The sequence below is a fragment of the Abramis brama genome (assembly GCF_963993115.1).
Source record: "Abramis brama genome assembly, chromosome: 23".
Lineage (NCBI taxonomy): Eukaryota > Metazoa > Chordata > Actinopteri > Cypriniformes > Leuciscidae > Abramis > Abramis brama.
Window position 1 is genome coordinate 10,512,143 of NC_139985.1, and position 19,282 is coordinate 10,531,424.

The following is a 19,282-nucleotide window of genomic DNA, read 5'->3' on the forward strand; positions in this document are numbered from 1 at the left end:
TAGGAACCATAGAGCCCTATAGAAGTCAATAGCAAATAACATTAGTGTTATTTGTGTATAGTATTATAGTATATAGCATATTAATAGAGTTCGTAGCCTATATAGTATTCATATACTATTCCACGTTATTTGTTCCTACTATTTACATAGTAGAAATAGTTATTGCTAACATGTTGAACTTTAAAAAAGAATATATTTGTAATCGGCTACGGCTAGCCATTATGAGACGTTTTATATTAGCAAGAGTATCATAACATGCAACAGTTCTCCTCCACGAGAACCGCGCCCACTGAACTCCAGACTCCTCCTCCGGTGTGACTGACTGTACGTGCCCTGCGTCGCTCCTCTCCTGTCTTTCCTACTCACCAGATACATCCAGACCGCAGACATGGCTCCATAAGGGTGCACATGGCGGCAAGCAGCCATGAACCAAAAAACAACTCACCAAAAACTACAGATGCATCTCCGATTTGATTGATTTTCGATTGATCAACTATCACAATCCGCCGCAATATTCTTCAATCCGGTTTTCAGCATTCGGGAGAGGCTGCTTGCTTGCAACTCTCTCTCGCTCTGTCTCCATTTCCTCCAGATAATTTTACGTTCTTACTTAACCCGAAATAACAGTAGATATCATATTATAAAACTACAGTCATGGGTGTGCAGGGTTTCCAGGAATACATTGAGAAGCATTGCCCCAATGCCGTGGTGCCAGTGGAGCTCCAGAAGCTCGCCCGGGGTAGTCTGGTCGGCGGCGGCCGGCAGAGACCCCCTCAAACTCCGCTCCGGCTGCTGGTTGACGCCGAGAACTGCCTGCACCGGCTCTACGGCGGCTTCTACACCGACTGGGTGAGCGGAGGCCAGTGGAACCACATGCTTGGGTACCTCGCAGCCCTCGCCAAAGCCTGTTTCAACGGCAACATCGAGCTGCTAGTGTGCTTCAATGGCGCCCTGGAGAAAGGCCGTCTCCACGAGTGGGTCAAGCGACAGGTGAACGAGAGGCAGACCGCCCAGCAGATCGTCAGTCATATCCAGAACAAGGGAACCCCACCGCCCAAGGTCTGGTTCCTGCCCCCGGTGTGCATGGCCCACTGCATCCGCCTGGCGCTCCTCAGGTTCCACATCGGGGTGAGTAGCGGCAGATGCTCGGGGTGTTTTTGACATTATGCTGCCATTAGCTTAGCAGAACCAGACCCAGATCAAGTGATCAAGCAAGTGCTCGTCTTACATGACAGTGGGTCTGCAGCTAGCAGGTGGCCTTGACTTATATCGTGTTGTCGTGTATCCAGTTTAACAAAAACAGTAAAATATTGTTTGCTTGTCTTAGCTGATTTAAGCTGGTCTCAGAGTTAGGTTAAGCTGAAAAGTTTCCAAAACCAGTCAGTAGACCAAGGGGAGGTAATCAAACTAGACTGACAGTGAAACAGTGTTCTTCAAATATGAATAAAGCCCTACCTTGGTTTACATGTTGCATTAATTCATATGCACAAACATATTAGAACCAAGATTTTCTGCTGGTTTAATTTTTCATCCTGCTTGAAGAGCTGAAAACTGCCCAAAACTTATTTAAAACCAACCTACAAGCCAGCTAATCAGTTAAGGCTGGGTTTCAGCAAGCATCCAACTTGTTGGAACATAAATATGGGTTTGGTGTGCAGGGTCTTGGACACAAATCTGCAGGACTGGTGGTATCTGATCAGATCTCATTTCCACAGGCATTGAGTGAAACCTCAGAATAGAAGAAAAACATGCATTTATGTATGAATGCAGAAATGAAGCGATGTTAGTAGTAGGTCGTGCTGGCAAAAGGAAGCGCCACCTCTTCTTTTCTGTGATTGGTTGTTGCGTCACACTTTCGTGACACAGAAATAGTAAGCACTGCTCTGTGATTGGCTGCACGCTCTCTTGCGTCACTTCTGCTGAGATTTAGCAGCAGTACAGGCTGTGACTAAGTTTATGGGCCCTGTTCTGAGAAGAGAGACATGACTTACTAGATTCTTGCCCATAAACACTTTTGTTTGCATTTAGTTATTTTTAGGGTACTAAGTTTTTAAATGTATGTAATATGGATTGTTAGCATGGATAATTATACTACTGGGATTTTTACTGGGATCCTGTACTCATAAACATTAGATCAGTTCTGAAACGGAAATGTGGGCCAGGATGTGTGCAATATGATGGATTTAAAAATGTATTTGTTCACGAGTCATGCCTTGTTTTCCTGTCAAGGCCACAGAACATCCTGTTGCTCAATGTATAGTTTTAAAATTCACATCACAGCCCAGAATCATCTCATCATTGATTCTTTCAAATAGTGCTAATCGATTAAAGCATTTGACAGAGAAGCCATTATGTGATGCAATTAGAAGTAACATTTCCTAGACTAAACATGCCACACATCCTTTCATGGAAATCTGTGAAACCCTGCAGTATAGTCAATTTGTTTTCCTTCTTCTAATGAGCCTTTCTGTAATTTGCTTCTTCACTCAGGTTGTCCAGACCATCGAGGATCATCACCAGGAAGTGATTGCCTTATTTAGAGAAAATGGGTTCCATGGCCTGGTTGCCTATGATTCTGATTACGCCCTGTGCAACATCCCGTACTATTTCAGTGCCCATGCTCTCAAACTCAGCCGCAACGGCAAAAGCCTCACCACCAGCCAATACCTGATGCACGAAGTTGCCAAGCAACTTAATCTCAATCCAAATCGTTTTGTCATTTTCGCTTCACTTTTAGGTAGGTTTGTAGGATTGCCAAGCAAGTTTCACTACAACATGACGCCTACATTAACCCTAATGCATGTTCTTAGTCTTATTGTGAATGTTTTTCCAAAGACAAAATGGTTTGTCTTTATAATATTTATTCCATCTAATCTAATCATCAAGTCCTGCATTACCTTTGTACAAAGTTTGGGGTCTGTAGTTTCTTTTTTTAAGTACCCCATTATGCTTTTTTTGAGTATAACCTTTCATGCATTGTGTAAAGTAGCTGTTTGCTGGATGTAAAAGGTCTGCAAAGTCTTAAAGATCAAATTGCACAAATAAAGTTATTGCTTCCTAAAAGAAAGAATCGATTCTGAACTGCCGACATGAACCGTCAGCAATTCCGGCCTCACTTCCTGTTACATACATACTTATGTAACAATATAACAAATATGCACAATGCCAGTTTATGGCTAATGATAGTCTTCATTGGCTGGCCTCGAACAAACTCTACTTTGACCCGACTTCAAACACTGTAGTTGTAGCCGAGGCCTGGAAGAGTTTGGTTCTTGTTGTCGAGAAGAGGCTGTTTTCAGCTATACAAATCCACTTTGCATGCGATTAAAAAGGATGAGGACTCTCACTCGAATTGATATGAAAAAAAAGGCCATAGTTACAGACCGTGTCACTGTGCAAACAGGGAAGATCCAGAGCTGAAATTAAGATATGGTAAGAGACCTTATTCACAGCAGCGCCATCTTTGATTTGAAACTGGAATAATAGCGAGGCTGAGAGGAATAGACATGCATTTCTTCAGTGGGTTGTACTACTCTTTAATGAGTCACTGGTTTGTTCTACTGATGAAACACTGCAAAAATATGTTTCAGTTGACAAAAAAACTCCCGACAATACGAGGTGTGGAAAATTATAAGTGATCTGGGAGCTTTATACACCTTTTTTTTTTTTTTTTTACAGTGGATACCATTGAAAACACGGTAAGTCTATCCCTCACTTTCAAACCTGCCATGGCGCTGCTCTGAATAAGTTCTATAGGCGTTTTGTTTCCCATACACATGCTGTAAGTGGTAGACCAACAACAATAGACCAATCAGAGAAGAGTAAGCTCTTGGAGAGGAGGGGTTTAAAGAGACCGAATCTTCAAATGAACTGTTTTCAGACTCTGAGAAATTAGGTAATGTATATAATGAGAAGATTAAAGTGTTTTTTTTTTTATTTTTTTTTTTTACCTTGAATGCATGTAAACCTATTGTAGGAGAGCTCCAAAAGAAAATTAGGGATCTTTAAAATGGCATAATAGGGGCACTTAAAAAAAAAAAAAAAGTTTTATTCAGCAACGGTGCATTAAATTGATCAAAAGTGACAGTAAATACATAATTGCAAAAGATTACCATTTCAAATAAATGCTGTTTTTTTGAGATTTCCATTTTCCAAAGAAAAAAAACATGTAGAAATAATTGCTCAAATGTTATCAATATTGTCACAAATCATTCAATTTCATGGCTGAAAAATGTTTTACAGCTGCAATAAAAAAAAAAAGTGTAAAAAGTTAGTACTTCTGCGATACATGATCATATAAAACTTGATGCTGTTTTTGAAGGTAATCACATACTGCCTGATGAAGACTTGGCTGCCTTTCACTGGAGTTTACTTGGTCCTGAGCACCCTTTAGCATCCTTAAAGGTAAAGCCACTTTTTTATTTTATTGATTTTATTGATTTTGTCTTGGTCTGCATATATTCACTTATCATTTAGCTGTGTTCATAAATACTTAGCACTTAAGGGCCAAATAGCTAACATTTTTAGCAAACATGCATTCAGTCTGGCTCCATTCTGGTATGCTCGTTGAATATCCTGTTTTACTCACAAATACGTTATGTAATAGAAGTAAATGTGTTGTGTATAACAATTTAAATACTTCAGGTTTTTCTATATTGACCCTGGTTTCACAGACAAGGCTCAAGCCTAGTCCCAGACTAAAATGCATGTTTTAGCTGTTTTAACTGAAAGTAACTTGCACTGACATATCTTAAAATATATCTGTGCCATTGTTTTGTCTCTAGATGCACACCAGTAATGTTTTTTTCCCAATGCACATTTATAAAAGCTACTTAAATGTCCTAATTGAACTATACCTAATCCTGGCTTAATCTAAGCCCTGCCTGTGAAACCAGGCCTAAATGTTGCAAAAAATAAGACTTCAGTTCTCATTAGATTTCCTCAGTTACAAGCCACTGTGATCAGTTTCCTTGACAACGAGATTGATATGAAGTCTGGAAAATAACTTATCAGGACCATGCAAAATCACTTCAGCATTGTCCTCAACGTGTACTCTTTTGGTTTAAATACTCAGTCTTTGAATCTCGCCCAAGCAAATCAACTACACGACTATAAAGGAAAGAGTTAAGCGGAGGAATGGCTCCATGCGTAACCTTCTGTTATCTTCTCTTTTCAACTTGGTACTGTTGCTTGACAGATGGCTTTATTGATTCGCTGTGAGCTAGAATAGAGTGGGCTTTACTCGATTTTAACACCTGACTTGGAGATCCACGCGTGCTTAGTCACTTTTTGTCGCTATCATTCTTGACTTATGTTTGTGTATGTCTGTGTTTGGGTCTATCTATATTTAGTAATTACTTGGTGGTTATTGTAAAAAAATAGCCATTTCTTTTATTTATTTTTAGCAGTTTATGATTTCCATTGTCAATTAAGCTTGATTAACCTAATATCTGTGTGTTTGTACACGTATCGGATTGTACCCAGTCAGATATGTACTCCTATGATGCCCATCACATTTTAAGCAGAAGGAGCTTTTGCTGGGGGTGTGATGGGTTGTTTTCTCTGACCCAGGTCCGCGCGCACCAACTCGTTCTTCCTCCATGTGATGTCGTCATAAGAGCCGTGGCAGACTATGTCCGCAACCTACAGGATGTCCATGATCTGGACACAATCACTAAAGACATATTCAAGCACTCTCAGGTAAGCTAAGGCATCATTGTAGCACTTTTAAAAGGATTGTTCACTCAAAAATGAAAATGATGTAGGGCTGCACAATTGTTTAGAATAAAGGCAACTATACAATCAAGCTTTAAAAACACATTTGAAATCACAAATAAAAATTTTATCAGAAAATTCAGTTATATTTTCCCCCAAATCACGCAGCCCTACCTTCATGTTGTTGTCATGACAGAACACAAAAGAAGATATTTGAAGAATGTTTGGCTATTTTTGTCCATGCAATGAAAGTCAATGGGGTCCAAAACAACAAATTATTTATTTTTTCAAAATATCGTTTGTGTGCCTCAGAATAAAGTTAACCAGGATGAGAACAACATGGGGGAAAGTAAACGATTAAATGTTATGCCTTTAATGCAAATAATTATGGACCATATGTGTTAATTCTGTGGTTTTGCATTCTAGTCCAGAACCGATGACAAAGTTGTCCGTTTCAAAAAAGCAGTGGAGTATTACGCCAACGCCAGCAAGCCCCCTTACTTCCCCCCCTATTTAGGTAAGATTATCTATATTTTTGATTTTCCATCTTCCACTGAACGTCATTTGTTCCTGTTGGTTCGTGCTTGTTAAATTCTTGGAGCAGGACATGTCTACTAATGCTTGCTTGGTGTTATGTTTTCCTGTCTGTGTTTGAGGCCAGGTTTTAGAGGCACGCTCTGTCTCTTTCTTAACCACCTCTCTCGGTCTCAGCCCTCACAGTAATGTGAGAAATTTTCCCACTTGCCTCGGACCTTGTGTGCACTTGGAATGGCTGCTGTGCCCTGTGCATACAAATAGGCTTCCTTAGAAAGGACTCTTGCACAGAGAGCTGCTAGTCTGGAGAAACTCTCCTCTGCTTGCCTGAAAACTTTCAACAGCTCCATTGAAACGGTGTCAATTGAATAGTTATGAGACGAGAGGAGAATTCGATTCGACATCTTCCAATTAGTTAGAGCATGTTTGACAAATTAGAGGGATTGTCTTGTAGAATTATAATACAGTCTTTTCCGATTTCAGACAGGTCAACTTTTTGCATGATTTTTAATGTTCTGATGCTGTCAGAATGTTATGGAAGCTTCTTTCTGCCATGGAATAAAAAAAAAAGGTAATTGTGGCTTTTACCTCACATTTCTGACCCCCCCCCCCCCCATCAATAGAGATTATAGAGTTTAATCTCACTATTCAGACTTGTTTCTCGCAATGCTCAGAATTAAGAAATAGTTTAGAACTGAGAGATATAAACGTGAAATTCCAAGGGAAAAAAGTTTGCGAGATGTTAACTCGCAATTATATGTTTATAACTTTCAATTGCAAGATGTTAATTAGGAATTCAAGTCATAATTGTATGATAAAAAGTCGCAGTTACCCTTTTATATCTTACAGATTATATCTTACAATTTGGATTCTGAATTTTAAGATATAAACTCAGAATTCTGAGGGAAATAAGTCTGAATTGCAAGTTTTAAACTCTACAATTCTAAGGTAAAATATCGATTTGCGAGATGTAAACTTGCAATTATGAGTTTATAACTTGACTAAAAATGTCAAAAAAAAGTTGCAATTACCTTTTTTTTCCCTGGTGGAAACTAGCTTGCATAGAATGGTATGGGCAGGACTGCAAGAGCTGTATTTCATAAACCTCAATACATCTCTGTGCCTACACACATTTTGAATGCATCAAGGTCAGTTTCTAGGGTGGGTGGATGTGCGGTATAACAAGAATCTCAGTAAGGGATTTTTAGTCTTTTCTCAGTATGGCTGTTTTTCTTTCCAAGTTCCTCTACTCCCCCCCCCCTCTACTCCCCTAAAGATTTTTTTTTTTTAATACACTTGTATGCCTGCAGTCAGACCAAATCAGATGGGAGTGCCAGCAGCACCGCAGATGCTTAACATTCCAGGCAAACCTGGGGTGAGTACCATTTCACCATTATGGCCCATCCTGAATGACTCGCGCTCACTCATCACACTGACAAATACGTTTTCGTTCATTCCCCTAGGTCCAGCATGGCTATTCCGGCCCTCCGTTGGCCGAGCCTGTCCATGAGGCGGACCTGTCGGGTAAAGGGCTCATAGAACAGAACAGCTACAGCAACATTCCTAGTGACGGGAAGGAGCACACGCCGCTCTACGAGAGGTTGTCCCCCATTAACCCTGCTCACAACCACACAGACCCGGCCTTCTTCACCATGTCGTCCACATCCTCGTCTTCAGAAAACGAGGAAAACACAGGCTCCACTGCCAAGTGAGTTACTGAGAACAAGGGAATGTATGTGGGAAATGTGTCTTTTCAAAAGACAGTTTTGTGGGAGTTACTGTTTTGATGCTTACTACTATTATTTCTGCTACGGAAACTGTATCAGCTGATATAATTTTATTTATTTATATACACTGTTGATATTGGATATTTTACCAGTAAAAGGACAAAAGTATGTTAATTTCCCCCCATTTTTAAAAAAAGATAAATGTTATCTTTAGTAAATTACAAAATTAATGTCAAATTTTTGTACCATACATTATAATGTTGTGATGCCTAAATTCACTTGTAGTATTTAAACTATTGATTGAAATGTTTAGTGAGATTTTTTTTTTTTTTACAAATTTGTTTGGACAAATAGTGTCGAATTTTAATATTGGCCATTAATTTGTTAGCAGGCATATATATCAGCTTATTGGTACCCGATGAAATTAATATCATTGCATCCTTTCCTTCTCAAATGTAGCCATGTAAGTGACCATAAGGGATGGGACAAACAGAGAAACCAAATGGACAATATCCCAGAAGGAGACCATGGGGACCAAAATAAAGTAGGTCTACTTTTTAGCTTTATATGTCAAAATATGATATCCTTGTTTAAAAATAATAGATAATCTTGATGCAATAATTTTATATCCATTTAGTGAATTCTTTGATTTCTCTTTCAGTCTGATCCATCTGTGACCTCCCCTGTAAACCAAGGCCTGGTGGTCAGAGGTCACGTAGGGGTCAATGCCCAGATTCCATCCCTCCTCTCGATGCCAACAAGAAATCACATGGATATTACTACTCCCCCTTTACCAATGGTGGCACCAGAGGTGCTACGAGTCGCCGAGCACAGACACAAAAAGGGCCTCATGTACCCGTACATCTACCATGTTCTTACCAAGGTCAACCTTTAGTTACTAGCATCTCAGCTGTAACTATTCCTTATTAAACTGTTATGATTGACGGTGTTTGATGGTTGTTTTTTGCAGGGTGAGCTAAAGTTATCTGTCACCATTGAGGATGAAGCTAACAAAGACCTGCCCTCTGCGGTGCAGCTGTACCGGCCAATCCGTCAATATGTTTACGGGGTGCTCTTCAGCCTGGCCGAGGCCAAAAAGAAGGCAGAGAGACTCGCCATGAGGAGAAATCGCCTCCCGGATTGTGAGTAACAGAACTAAACATCTCATGTGCAACAGTCAGGATATAAGGAAAAAATTGTCTGTGGTTCCAGAGTATATATATATATATAAAAAAAAAAAATAATCTAAATCTATGTAACAACCCCAGTTTTATAAGTTTTTGAAGTACCATCAAAATTTTATAAGCTATTGGCAATTTGGCAAATACAAATGACAGGTTACGGAGAAAACTTTGTTCATGAATATTAATATTGTATTGCTAACATTATTACCCAACCTTTTTGGAACAAACAGTAATTAATGTAATTAATATTCATAAGCTAGACCTTTACCAATTTTTCCAAAAAAGCCAACATTTTGGAAATAATTCAAAATAAATCTATCATAACTTTTGTCATCTTCCCTAACGGTATTATTCAGAAGTTCCATTAATAGATGTTTATAAAAAGGCAAACATTTAGAATTCCAAACTAAAAGATTTTATATAGTTATTGGGATGTTGAAGTTAAAAATAAATAAATTGACTTTTCAGCTAAAATAAATACTCAAACTTGGGATGAATTTGCATTAATTTATAAAGTCATAATGTAGAAATTTCTAAATTTCACAAATTTTTATCTAAATCAGTTTATAGTTCTGCTGATGTTGTTCAATACTGATACATGTTCCTGAATTGTTAATTGAATATTGAAAAATTGTGTATTTGATCAGATCGGTTGGTCCAACGTTCCAGTATTCAGGCGTACTTGAAATTGTTAGTTCCCAACCCTACTGTTATTGCCTGAACTCTCTCCAGAGGCCTGTAACAGCTGATCTAATTACTCACAGAGTAGTGCACTTGAGTGTTGACATTAGCTTGTTATTCTTGGTCGTATTTCTTTCAATAATTAGCATCATTCAAGAACCAACATTAGCTCTTTTAATGCTGACGTCTTTTTTCCCCTCAGTGGAAAATAGAATACAAGATGTGAAAATAGAACAGTAACACTCAATTATTCAAAAGTAAACATTCCATTCATTTATTCAATTAGAGAAAATCCTGTCAAGGCAGACCTACTAAGAGCTCTGGGATTAACAATGTATGCCTCCATAGAACTAGGGGAAAATAAATGGCTAAATTCGTAGTGAAAAACACTGCATTACCCATGATCCCACAATAAGAGAATATTTGGCTATTTTCACATATATATATATATATATATATATATATATATATATATATATATATATAATATATGTTACAGGTCCCTGGCAGTCGGGAGGACTGTAAGCAGTTTAAAAACTTAACAATAAATGAGAGAGAGACAATAGTTAGTGGTTGCTTAAAGGTCCTCTTTGTTGTCTGAGGATGCACCACAATCGTCACGGCAACTCCACTCTCTCAACTGTCAACCAGAATTCGGAAGATGCAGCTGAGCTGCCCAATGTAAACTCACTACAGTAATAAAACTTATATATATACAAGTAAACTGAAATAGACATAGGTAATGAAAGAAAGAAAGAAATATATACAAACAATCCAATATCCCTGTGACCCAACTAAATTCAGGGTGGTCACATATATATATATATATATATATATATATATATATATATATTAAATTTGTCTGTATTTTTAAATGTCTTTGCCAAGTTAAATGTTCGATTTCATGCTATATATGTTGTCAAACATCATGTTAAGCTAATTAGTTCTTGATGTTTAGTCACATCTGCAGACTAAACAGTGTTTTTGTTTTGTGACATTGTAGATCCAACAGTGATAATAAAAGAATGGGCTGCTTACAAAGGCAAATCTCCACACACCCCTGAACTAGTGGAAGCACTTCCCTTTCGGGAGTGGACCTGTCCAAACCTGAAGAAACTCTGGCTGGGCAAGGCAGTGGAGGACAAGAACCGGAGGATGAGGGCTTTTTTGGCCTGCATGAGGTCGGACACTCCAGCTATGCTGAACCCTGCCAATGTCCCCACACCACTCATGGTGCTCTGTTGCGTACTACGGTAAGCATCTAAACACAGTTTCTATTTCTAAAGTCTTGGAAAGACATAAAAAAAAAACATGGTAGTTAAATGCTTTCCCACAGATTACAAATGGCTTAAACCATTGCAGTAAGGGCCTTCAGTATCAGCTCTTGTTTATTTGTAATATTTCACTCCTTTGTGTTTTAATTCAGGTTTATGTTACAATGGCCAGGAGTAAGAATTTTGCGTCGTAACGAACTTGACGCTTTCCTAGCTCAAGCACTTTCTCCTAAACTTTATGAGCCTGACCAGCTGCAGGACCTGAAGGTGATTTATGTGGAGAATGTTGCACGAGGAGCGTCCAGAGAATACCCATAAACCCACATTAAAGGCCTGTTCACATCAAGGCATATGCAACAGAACGACATGAAAGAAAAATATTGCGCGCAAATTATTCGCACAGAGCCTAATGACAAATATGTTATCTCTAAAAGAAAAGTTTGGATTACTTTTGTCATACAAACGTGAGAAGCAAAAGTTAAAATATCCGCAGATAATTGTTTGTATGCAAAGCTATTTGTGCTGAGTATGAGAACACATTTGAATTTCTTAAAAAAAAAAAAAACAAGTGTACTTGAATGAATTGTTTGGCATCCAAAAAAGAAAGGACAAAATATTCAAAAATATTTTTTTGCCCACAAAACTTTATCATTATGACGATGACTTTTTAGGATTTGTTTTTTTAAGTATGGATACCTGAACACATTTTTATTGTTTTATTGTTTTTATTAAAGTGTTAAAATAAGTAAATACTCTGTGAAGGAGTTCATGGATAAATTAATACATTTGTTTTAAAGCTTGTGTACGTGTTTCACATTTAGATTTGGTTTGAACCGGCTCTGGTTTATCCAGTTTAATTAATAATCTGATATGTTTACATGTTGATGTATTTCAAGCAAATAGCCAGTTGCGTTTCAAAAAGTGAGGTTTTAAGTATTTTTCTGGACACTTCTTATTTTGTAAGAACGCTTGCCAGGCTGATTGGCCTTGATGCTTTTGTGAAAGCATGTTTTCATCTGATAGTCGGTTTTGTGGGAAAAGACATGGCATTTGAGCAACTTGAGTGCTAGGAATGTGGTCTTTTTGTGTAGATGGTTTACTTGCCTGGCTGAACTGCTTTTTTCCCCTGCTCTGTTGCTGTGAGCTCATAAAAACACGTGAACCATCCACACCTGCTGTGCTGTGTTGTGTTTGTCCATGTCTGTCAGCTCTGTCGATCTATACGCGCTTTTTGCTTCGCTGCTGCCTTTCCTGGTTGCTCTCGCTGGCTGTTCATGGATTGGCTGGTGTGGTTTGTGCATTAGTCTACATGTATGGATAGACTATGATTTGTTCATGCTTGCTTTGTGCTTTTGGCTGAGGGAGGAGGGGGTTGTAATCTGCTGGGTGGTTTAGCATGTTGCTTATTTAACCTTAAGAGCTTTGTTTAACTGTCACTGCATCTGTCGCCTCCAGATTGATAACCTGGATCCACGCGGCGTTCAGGTGGCTGCTCTTTTTATGAGTGGAGTAGATATGGCGCTGTTTGCCAATGACGTGTGCGGGCAGCCCATTCCCTGGGAACACTGCTGTCCATGGATGTACTTTGACGGCAAGCTGCTACAGAGTAAACTCATCCGGGCCAACAGAGACAAGGCCCCTCTCATTGACCTCTGCGACGGTCAGGTATAATTGCCATGGCAACACTGTTTTTTTTTTTTACATGCATAAAAGTTTCAAAGTCACATGATTTACAGACAGAACGACTTAACTGACCTCAAACTGACACGCTAGATTGAAGTATTACAGCAGAAAAGATTGATGATAGAACTGTGTGCTATGGAACTAATTTTTCTTGAAACTAATTTTTCAATACAAAACCAGAACCAACAAAACTTTTTGATACTAAATTGACACCTGAGGCTGCAAATAAACAATCTTGGGTGACTGAAGAAATTAAACTAGCATTTTGTAATTCCATGTCAATAATTTGGGGTGTGTTTGTAGTTTAGTTTAGGGGGGAAAAAAGCCAAAGTGTTTTTTTTATTTTATTATTATTATTATTGTTCAAACATTTGAGGTCAGTAAGATTTTACTTTTATTCAGCAAGGGCACATTAAATTGATCTATTTCAAATGAACTTTCTATTCATAAAATAATCCTGAATCACACTTTAAAGTATATTGAAATGATCAATTATTTAAAATTTTCACAATAGATCACAATATTCACAGATTTCACAATATTACAGTTAACTGTATTTATATTAAATAAATGCAGCCGTCCTGAGCATAAGAGATTTCTTACAAAATCGTTTTAAAAATCTTACTGACCCCAAACTTTTGAATGATAGTGTATATATAAAATGCATTAAAATATTAAGTCATCAACCAGAGGTGCTCACATATTCTATATTTGCAAACACTGAACCCAAACAAAAACCTATAATAATATATAAATTATATTACAAATATACCTTTCTCTACTTTTAAATGTTTAACAAAGATGTTTTTGAGCTTGCAGTCAAGTAGTAGTGCACTTGAATTTATTGTTCTGTAGCTCACTGTAATTCATTGTTTGCACAAAATATACTGTAATATTGACTTAATTGTTCATCTTTAATCCACAGAATTGAAGGTGTAAACTGATGTAAGGTTTAAGTAATCTTTTAAAAAAAAGATAAAAGCTAAAAAAAAGTTTTTTCTATAATGTAAGGACGAAATTGTAAGTCTGCGATTGCAATCCAGAGTTATAGCCGATCTAAAATGTACATGTGTCCTCTTGTTGTCTCCAGACAGAGCTAGTTGCCAAGGTAGAGAAAATGCGTCAGAGTATCCTGGAGGGTCTGAACTTCTCTCGGCCACACCAGCCCATCGCATTCCCCCCTCCACCTCCACACGCAATGCCTTTCTACCACCACAACAACAGCTTCTACCCTCCACCACCTCCTCTGCCCCCACTGCAGGCTCGAGGCAGGGGCATGCCTGGTAAGAATGATTGCTAGACTGGTTGGTAGTACACATTCACAAACACCTTTTCATTAGTAATTGTTTTAGTAGCTTAGATGTGAAATGTTTGAACACAATAATGTTCTTTTAAAAGTAGCATGCTAATACCATGCAAGTCATGTTCATTACTAGGTAGTAAAAGTGAGGAATGAATCAATGAAGGGCTTTTCACACTGCGCTTAACTCTGGTTTATCATCGTTTTAACCCTTGTTCTTTAGAGAGCAGGAATTTTTTTTCTATTTTGACCAAAAATAGGACGATATGAGCATTATGGAGCGCTAAAATCTGATATGTAATTTGTTTTCATACTCGCCCTCGGAAAGAAAGCCCACAAGTGAGACTCATGAGTAATGAGTTTCAGGAAATCCCTAATATGGACAAAGACATCCAGCAATAGCTGTAGCTGAATAAAACGCAGATAGAGACATTTTGCCTGATTAAACGATGAGAATTTACGTATGATGGTTTATCTGTGTACTTCAAGCCATCTCTGATATTTTCAAAAGGATAAGGTATATTTATAATGCAATGCCAATTGACATAGCCTTTCTCACTGCATATAATACTATAAAATAATGATTTTTTTCAATGATCACATGCTTTGGACAGTTACAGAAACGCATCGCATTGTATAAAAAGTAGTTTCAGTGTTTAATGGGAAAAATGTCAAATGCAGATGAAAAACGTGTCAATTGGAGTGAAGAAGAGACCATTTCACTCTTACCATTAATAGTCTGAAAAGAGTGGTTTTGTGAACTTGGTCAAGTACTGTGCATCGCTGTCATAAACACAATTAGCTGAAAAAGCTAAACCAGTTTGATTTAATCATTTAAAGCTGTAGTCTGTAACATTTTGCGCTCTAGCGGTTAATAAACAGAACTGCATGCGTCTTGCGGAAGAACATTGTAGCCGGAGCTACTTCTCTGTGTTTACATCTATGACGAGTCACGCAGTTACTGGGCCACTCCGCAGTGGTACAACCCGAACCAGTCTAAAATAGTCCGAACATAAAAACTTATTATAGGTGTACCGTAGTTATTCAGGATAAGATAAAAACGCGGTTTGGAAAATGAATTCATGATGTACTTGCTCATTATATAATTTTTTTTACATTTTGAACACAAAAAAAGTTACAAACTGCAGCTTTAAAGATGCAGCTTCTTCAGAGTTATTAAAGTTACGTTGTTCATTTCATTCCTCTCAAGTAGGCCTTCAAGCTATCCCTTCACAGGGTGGTAAGCTTGAGATTGCTGGCACAGTGGTGGGTCAGTGGGCCGGTAGTCGTCGTGGAAGAGGAAGAGCCGCGTTTCCCATACAGGTAGTGTCAGTTGGTGGACCAACCAGAGGGTAAGCATGAAATATCCATTCATTTTTCTTTAATAATGCTAGTTTATAAATAAATTTAATGTTTTATTAATGTCTTATTCCAAAAATACATTTATATTTACTTTTCTGGGCAGTACAGTTTATTTTTAATTGACTTGCTTACTCGCTGTTTGTATTTGTCTCTGTTGCAGAAATATCTGCGTTTAAATATTGTATACAGGGCCTGACATTAACACCCGCCAAATGCTGATGGATTTCAGGAGTGGCGTGTAACAGTCACTCCTACTTGCCACTTTGGCGGGTTGAATTTGATATATAATATTTATTTTTCAATTGAAGTCTTTTTAAAAAGACATCTGAAATAATAAACCAAGTTCAATGTAGTGTTGTCAAATATATATTTTTCTATATATATTGATACCGAAATATCCCATACTCATTTTCCACAGAATACATGATACCAGCCGCGCTTTCTCACTCTCTCATCTCTTCGACAGCGAGTTTACACACAAGTTACTCCCCTCGTGCATAATTTTACTGATTCCCACAGATTTTGTGCTCACAACAAAAGTGCACGCACATTAAGCCGCTTTCAGCACTTAAACAGTCAAATACACACAAGTATTCATGTAAACATGGTCAGTTATGTTGAGGAAGAAAACGCATGTGTATCAGTATAATGGGTCCGTGCGTCAGGTCTTAAAGTGACAGCAGCCTAATATACATGCTGCCAAATTATGAGATAATATTAAAACTATCTATATGGGAGTTTCTCCCCATGGTATTGATGTCAAAATTGTGGTCAGTGAAAATTCTGAGTGACTAGTAACTTTGGAAAACCACTAGCCACAGTGGCCAGTGGGCAAAAAAAGTTAATGTCAAGCCCTGTATAATTTTTCTTTAAATGTTATTGCCTTTCTTTGAACAGTCATCCAAGAGGTGTGATTTCTACTCCTGTAATAAGGACCTTTGGTCGAGGAACCAAATACTACAGTAGAGGGTTCAAGAGTCAGGGATCATACCAGGTGAATGTTATATTCTTATTGTTTGAGTATATACACTGCCGTTCAAAAGTGTAGGATCAGTAAAAAATGTTTTTAAAGAAATTATTTTATTCAGCAAGGATGCATTAAATTGATAGTGACAAAGACATTTTTAATGTTGCAAAAGTTTTCTATTTCAAATAAATACTGTTCTTTTGAACTTTCTACTCATCAAATAATGCTGAGGAAAAAATGCATCACGAATAATTATAATTCATAAGAATAATAAAATGTTTCTTGAGAACCAAATCTGCATATTAGAATGATTTCTCATCATTCATGTGACACTGAAGACTGGAGTAATGATGCTGAAAATTCAGCTTTGACATCACAGGAATTATATTCTAAAATGTATTAAAGTAGAAAAAAGATATTTTAAATTGTAATATTTCACAATATTACTTTATTTTTGATCAAATTAATTCAGCCTCGGTGAACATAAGATGATTCTTTCAAAAACATAAAAGAAAAACCTTCCAATCAACCTCAAAATTCTAAATGGTAGTGTATCAATTCCAGGGGTCACATGTCCTGGGACATATCATTCAATCATTTAAATGTAGTGTGTGGTTATTCTTCAGAAATCAGTGATGGCGTCATTTTTATTCTTAATTTTTACGCTGATTGGATTAATGGACATGGTGCAAAATTAATTTTTAACAGAGCAAGCCTGCATATGCTGCCTCAAACAATGAAGAGATAAAAGACAGAAAGAAGCCCAAGTTGGCGACCAAAACGCCACATCTGTCCTCAGAAGATGCAGCGGAGAACGGCTTGGTGGAGGGTGAAGAGGCAGACCAGCTCAGTAGGAATGAAGGGGAAAGCAGGGCTCCAAACCAACCTGAAAGTGCCTTTAGCAATGAATCTAAAATGTGCAATACTAATCCTCATTTAAATGCACTAAATGAAGACGGCGAGGGCTGCAGAGATGAAGTCCTGGGCGCCGCTGTCTTACAAGCAGAAGAGTAAACCTATTTTTATAGAGAGGGTGAAGGTTGATGGAAGGTTAAGTGTTAAGGAATATCTGGAAGGATGGAAGACCTACAGTCGGTGTACATTTTTTCCTCTCCGAAAGCGATAAATGAGGACTTTTTGAAATTTTTGAAATCCCTCTTCATGTCAGCGAGTTAAAGCCACAAGTAATAATGAGGATACCTCTCGGGAAAGCATAGATATACAAGTCAATAAATAGAGAATCTTACCAGTTTAACGATGAAAGACGGCGTTCTCCCTCGTCAATGATATAACACGTTCTAAAACTGGTTACATGAAATTATTTTACTTTCTCGATGAAATGCAGATACCGAAATACTGATTTTCATTTGCCAGTCTTTTAGTTTTTAGTAAGTTGAGATTCAAGTACCATATATATATATATATATATATATATATATATATTTGCCATTGTAATTGAGTTCGTATTGTCACAGTAAATGCTTTTTTTATTGTTTGAGAACCTAAAACTCACGATTTGAAAGAGAAAACCAAGAACGCGTTTCTCCCGTGTCATCACTGAGAGTTAACTCCTGTTTCAAATGTGCGGTTGTTTTGGCATTGAGTAACTAGTATTACTACTGCATCTTAAGTTCTGATGATTTCAATATGTCATACATTAGCGGTTATAGGTAATATGTCAAGAAATGGTTAGAAAAATCTCACGAGTTGCAAATGAGCTCTTGGAAAAAACACCAATGTCTCTTTCCGTGTCAGAAAATGCCATGCATCAGCGATCAACGATCAACGTGGTTTCTTGAATCAAACGTAGCACATTAGTACAACTCAGTCTCAGCTAAACTTTCTGCATGGCTCACGATAAAAAAGAAAAAGAAAAAAAGGTGTGTAGTTCTAATGCATGTTGTCCTATTTCTTCCTTCATTACAAATACCGTGCCCATCTGCAAAATTTTAAAAGGCTGATAATCAGTAATAGTCCTATAAAAGGTGTTAACTGTTAGTCAGTAACTGATTTGCGCTAACATTAAGTTTATTATTTTTGTGATTTATTGACCTCTGTTGTATTTACTCCAACATTATCTAGCCACTTTAAATATTGTTAATCCTGGTGTACTCATCACTGTATACATTATTGTTCTCTGTTGCTGTTTTCCGCATTCATACTAGCATACCAATCTTTGGGAAAAAAAATGGCTTTGATCTAAAATTCTTCCCCCTTTTCTTAGCTCAGAACAAGTTATGCGAAACATTCGACCCTCCCATTTGAGAGTTTAGCCTAAGCAAGTACACTTGTAATCATTTTGATGTTTACTTTAGTGTTTTCAGAACTTCTAAACGAGAATCATTACTTCTCCATCTAATCCTCCTGATGCTTTTCATTGCGCATTAGTGATCAGAAATATGGTGTATTCCCCTCAGTCCCCTGTCGCAAGTCTAAGTAGGTTATCTTGATGTAAGTTGATCGGAGTTTCTCCCTAACTCATGGGTTGTAAAAGAATGAACTACTGTTGGGTTTGAGTGATTGTTGATGGATTGTGGTGTGATGTATTTGAAGGAAATTGAATGCAACTTACAATGCTTAATAAAAGTCTTTATTCTTTTAGAATAATTCTCTTTGTGTGTGCGCGTGTGTTTTTAAGAGTTGACGGCTCGTGATCTCAAACCTTTTTTCATGATTTTACAGTGTTCTAGTCAAGCTTTGCAACAGCATGTGGATGTTTCCAGCCCCCTGCTGGAGAATAAACTGTCAAGTCATGTTCTTTGGTAATAGACTTTAGTTTTTGCTGCATGAAAACAGCAATGTTTTAAAAATTGAGAACGTTTTGTAGAACATGTAAATATTTTTCTAATATTGGT

The 19,282-nt window shown here is 37.6% G+C and overlaps 1 protein-coding gene across 2 annotated transcripts; it reads left to right on the forward strand.

The window, feature by feature from the left end:
- Positions 1-330: 330 nt before the first annotated feature.
- Positions 331-19,034, forward strand: LOC311074041 (constitutive coactivator of PPAR-gamma-like protein 1 homolog). 2 transcript variants are annotated; one of them, XM_084100285.1, is made up of 17 exons: positions 331-1,128; positions 2,491-2,737; positions 4,322-4,404; positions 5,572-5,700; positions 6,142-6,232; positions 7,560-7,624; positions 7,713-7,957; positions 8,436-8,520; positions 8,638-8,859; positions 8,947-9,118; positions 10,845-11,094; positions 11,268-11,382; positions 12,571-12,780; positions 13,889-14,081; positions 15,312-15,450; positions 16,358-16,454; positions 17,136-19,034. In XM_084100285.1, exons 1-17 carry the CDS (start codon positions 655-657, stop codon positions 17,439-17,441), a joined length of 3,123 nt encoding a protein of 1,040 aa, XP_083956411.1. In that variant the 5' UTR covers positions 331-654; the 3' UTR covers positions 17,442-19,034. The 2 variants fall into 2 exon arrangements, with proteins under 2 accessions (XP_083956411.1, XP_083956410.1); XM_084100284.1 differs by having other exon boundaries at positions 332-1,128; positions 15,309-15,450.
- Positions 19,035-19,282: the final 248 nt, after the last annotated feature.

Excerpts from the sequence above, each read along its gene's own strand:
- LOC311074041 (XM_084100284.1), top strand. The coding sequence starts at position 655 with ATGGGTGTGCAGGGTTTCCAGGAATACATTGAGAAGCATTGCCCCAAT. Across the intron at positions 1,129-2,490 it reads TCCTCAGGTTCCACATCGGG|GTTGTCCAGACCATCGAGGA; the intron begins GTGAGTAGCGGC and ends TTCTTCACTCAG. Across the intron at positions 5,701-6,141 it reads ACATATTCAAGCACTCTCAG|TCCAGAACCGATGACAAAGT; the intron begins GTAAGCTAAGGC and ends TTTGCATTCTAG.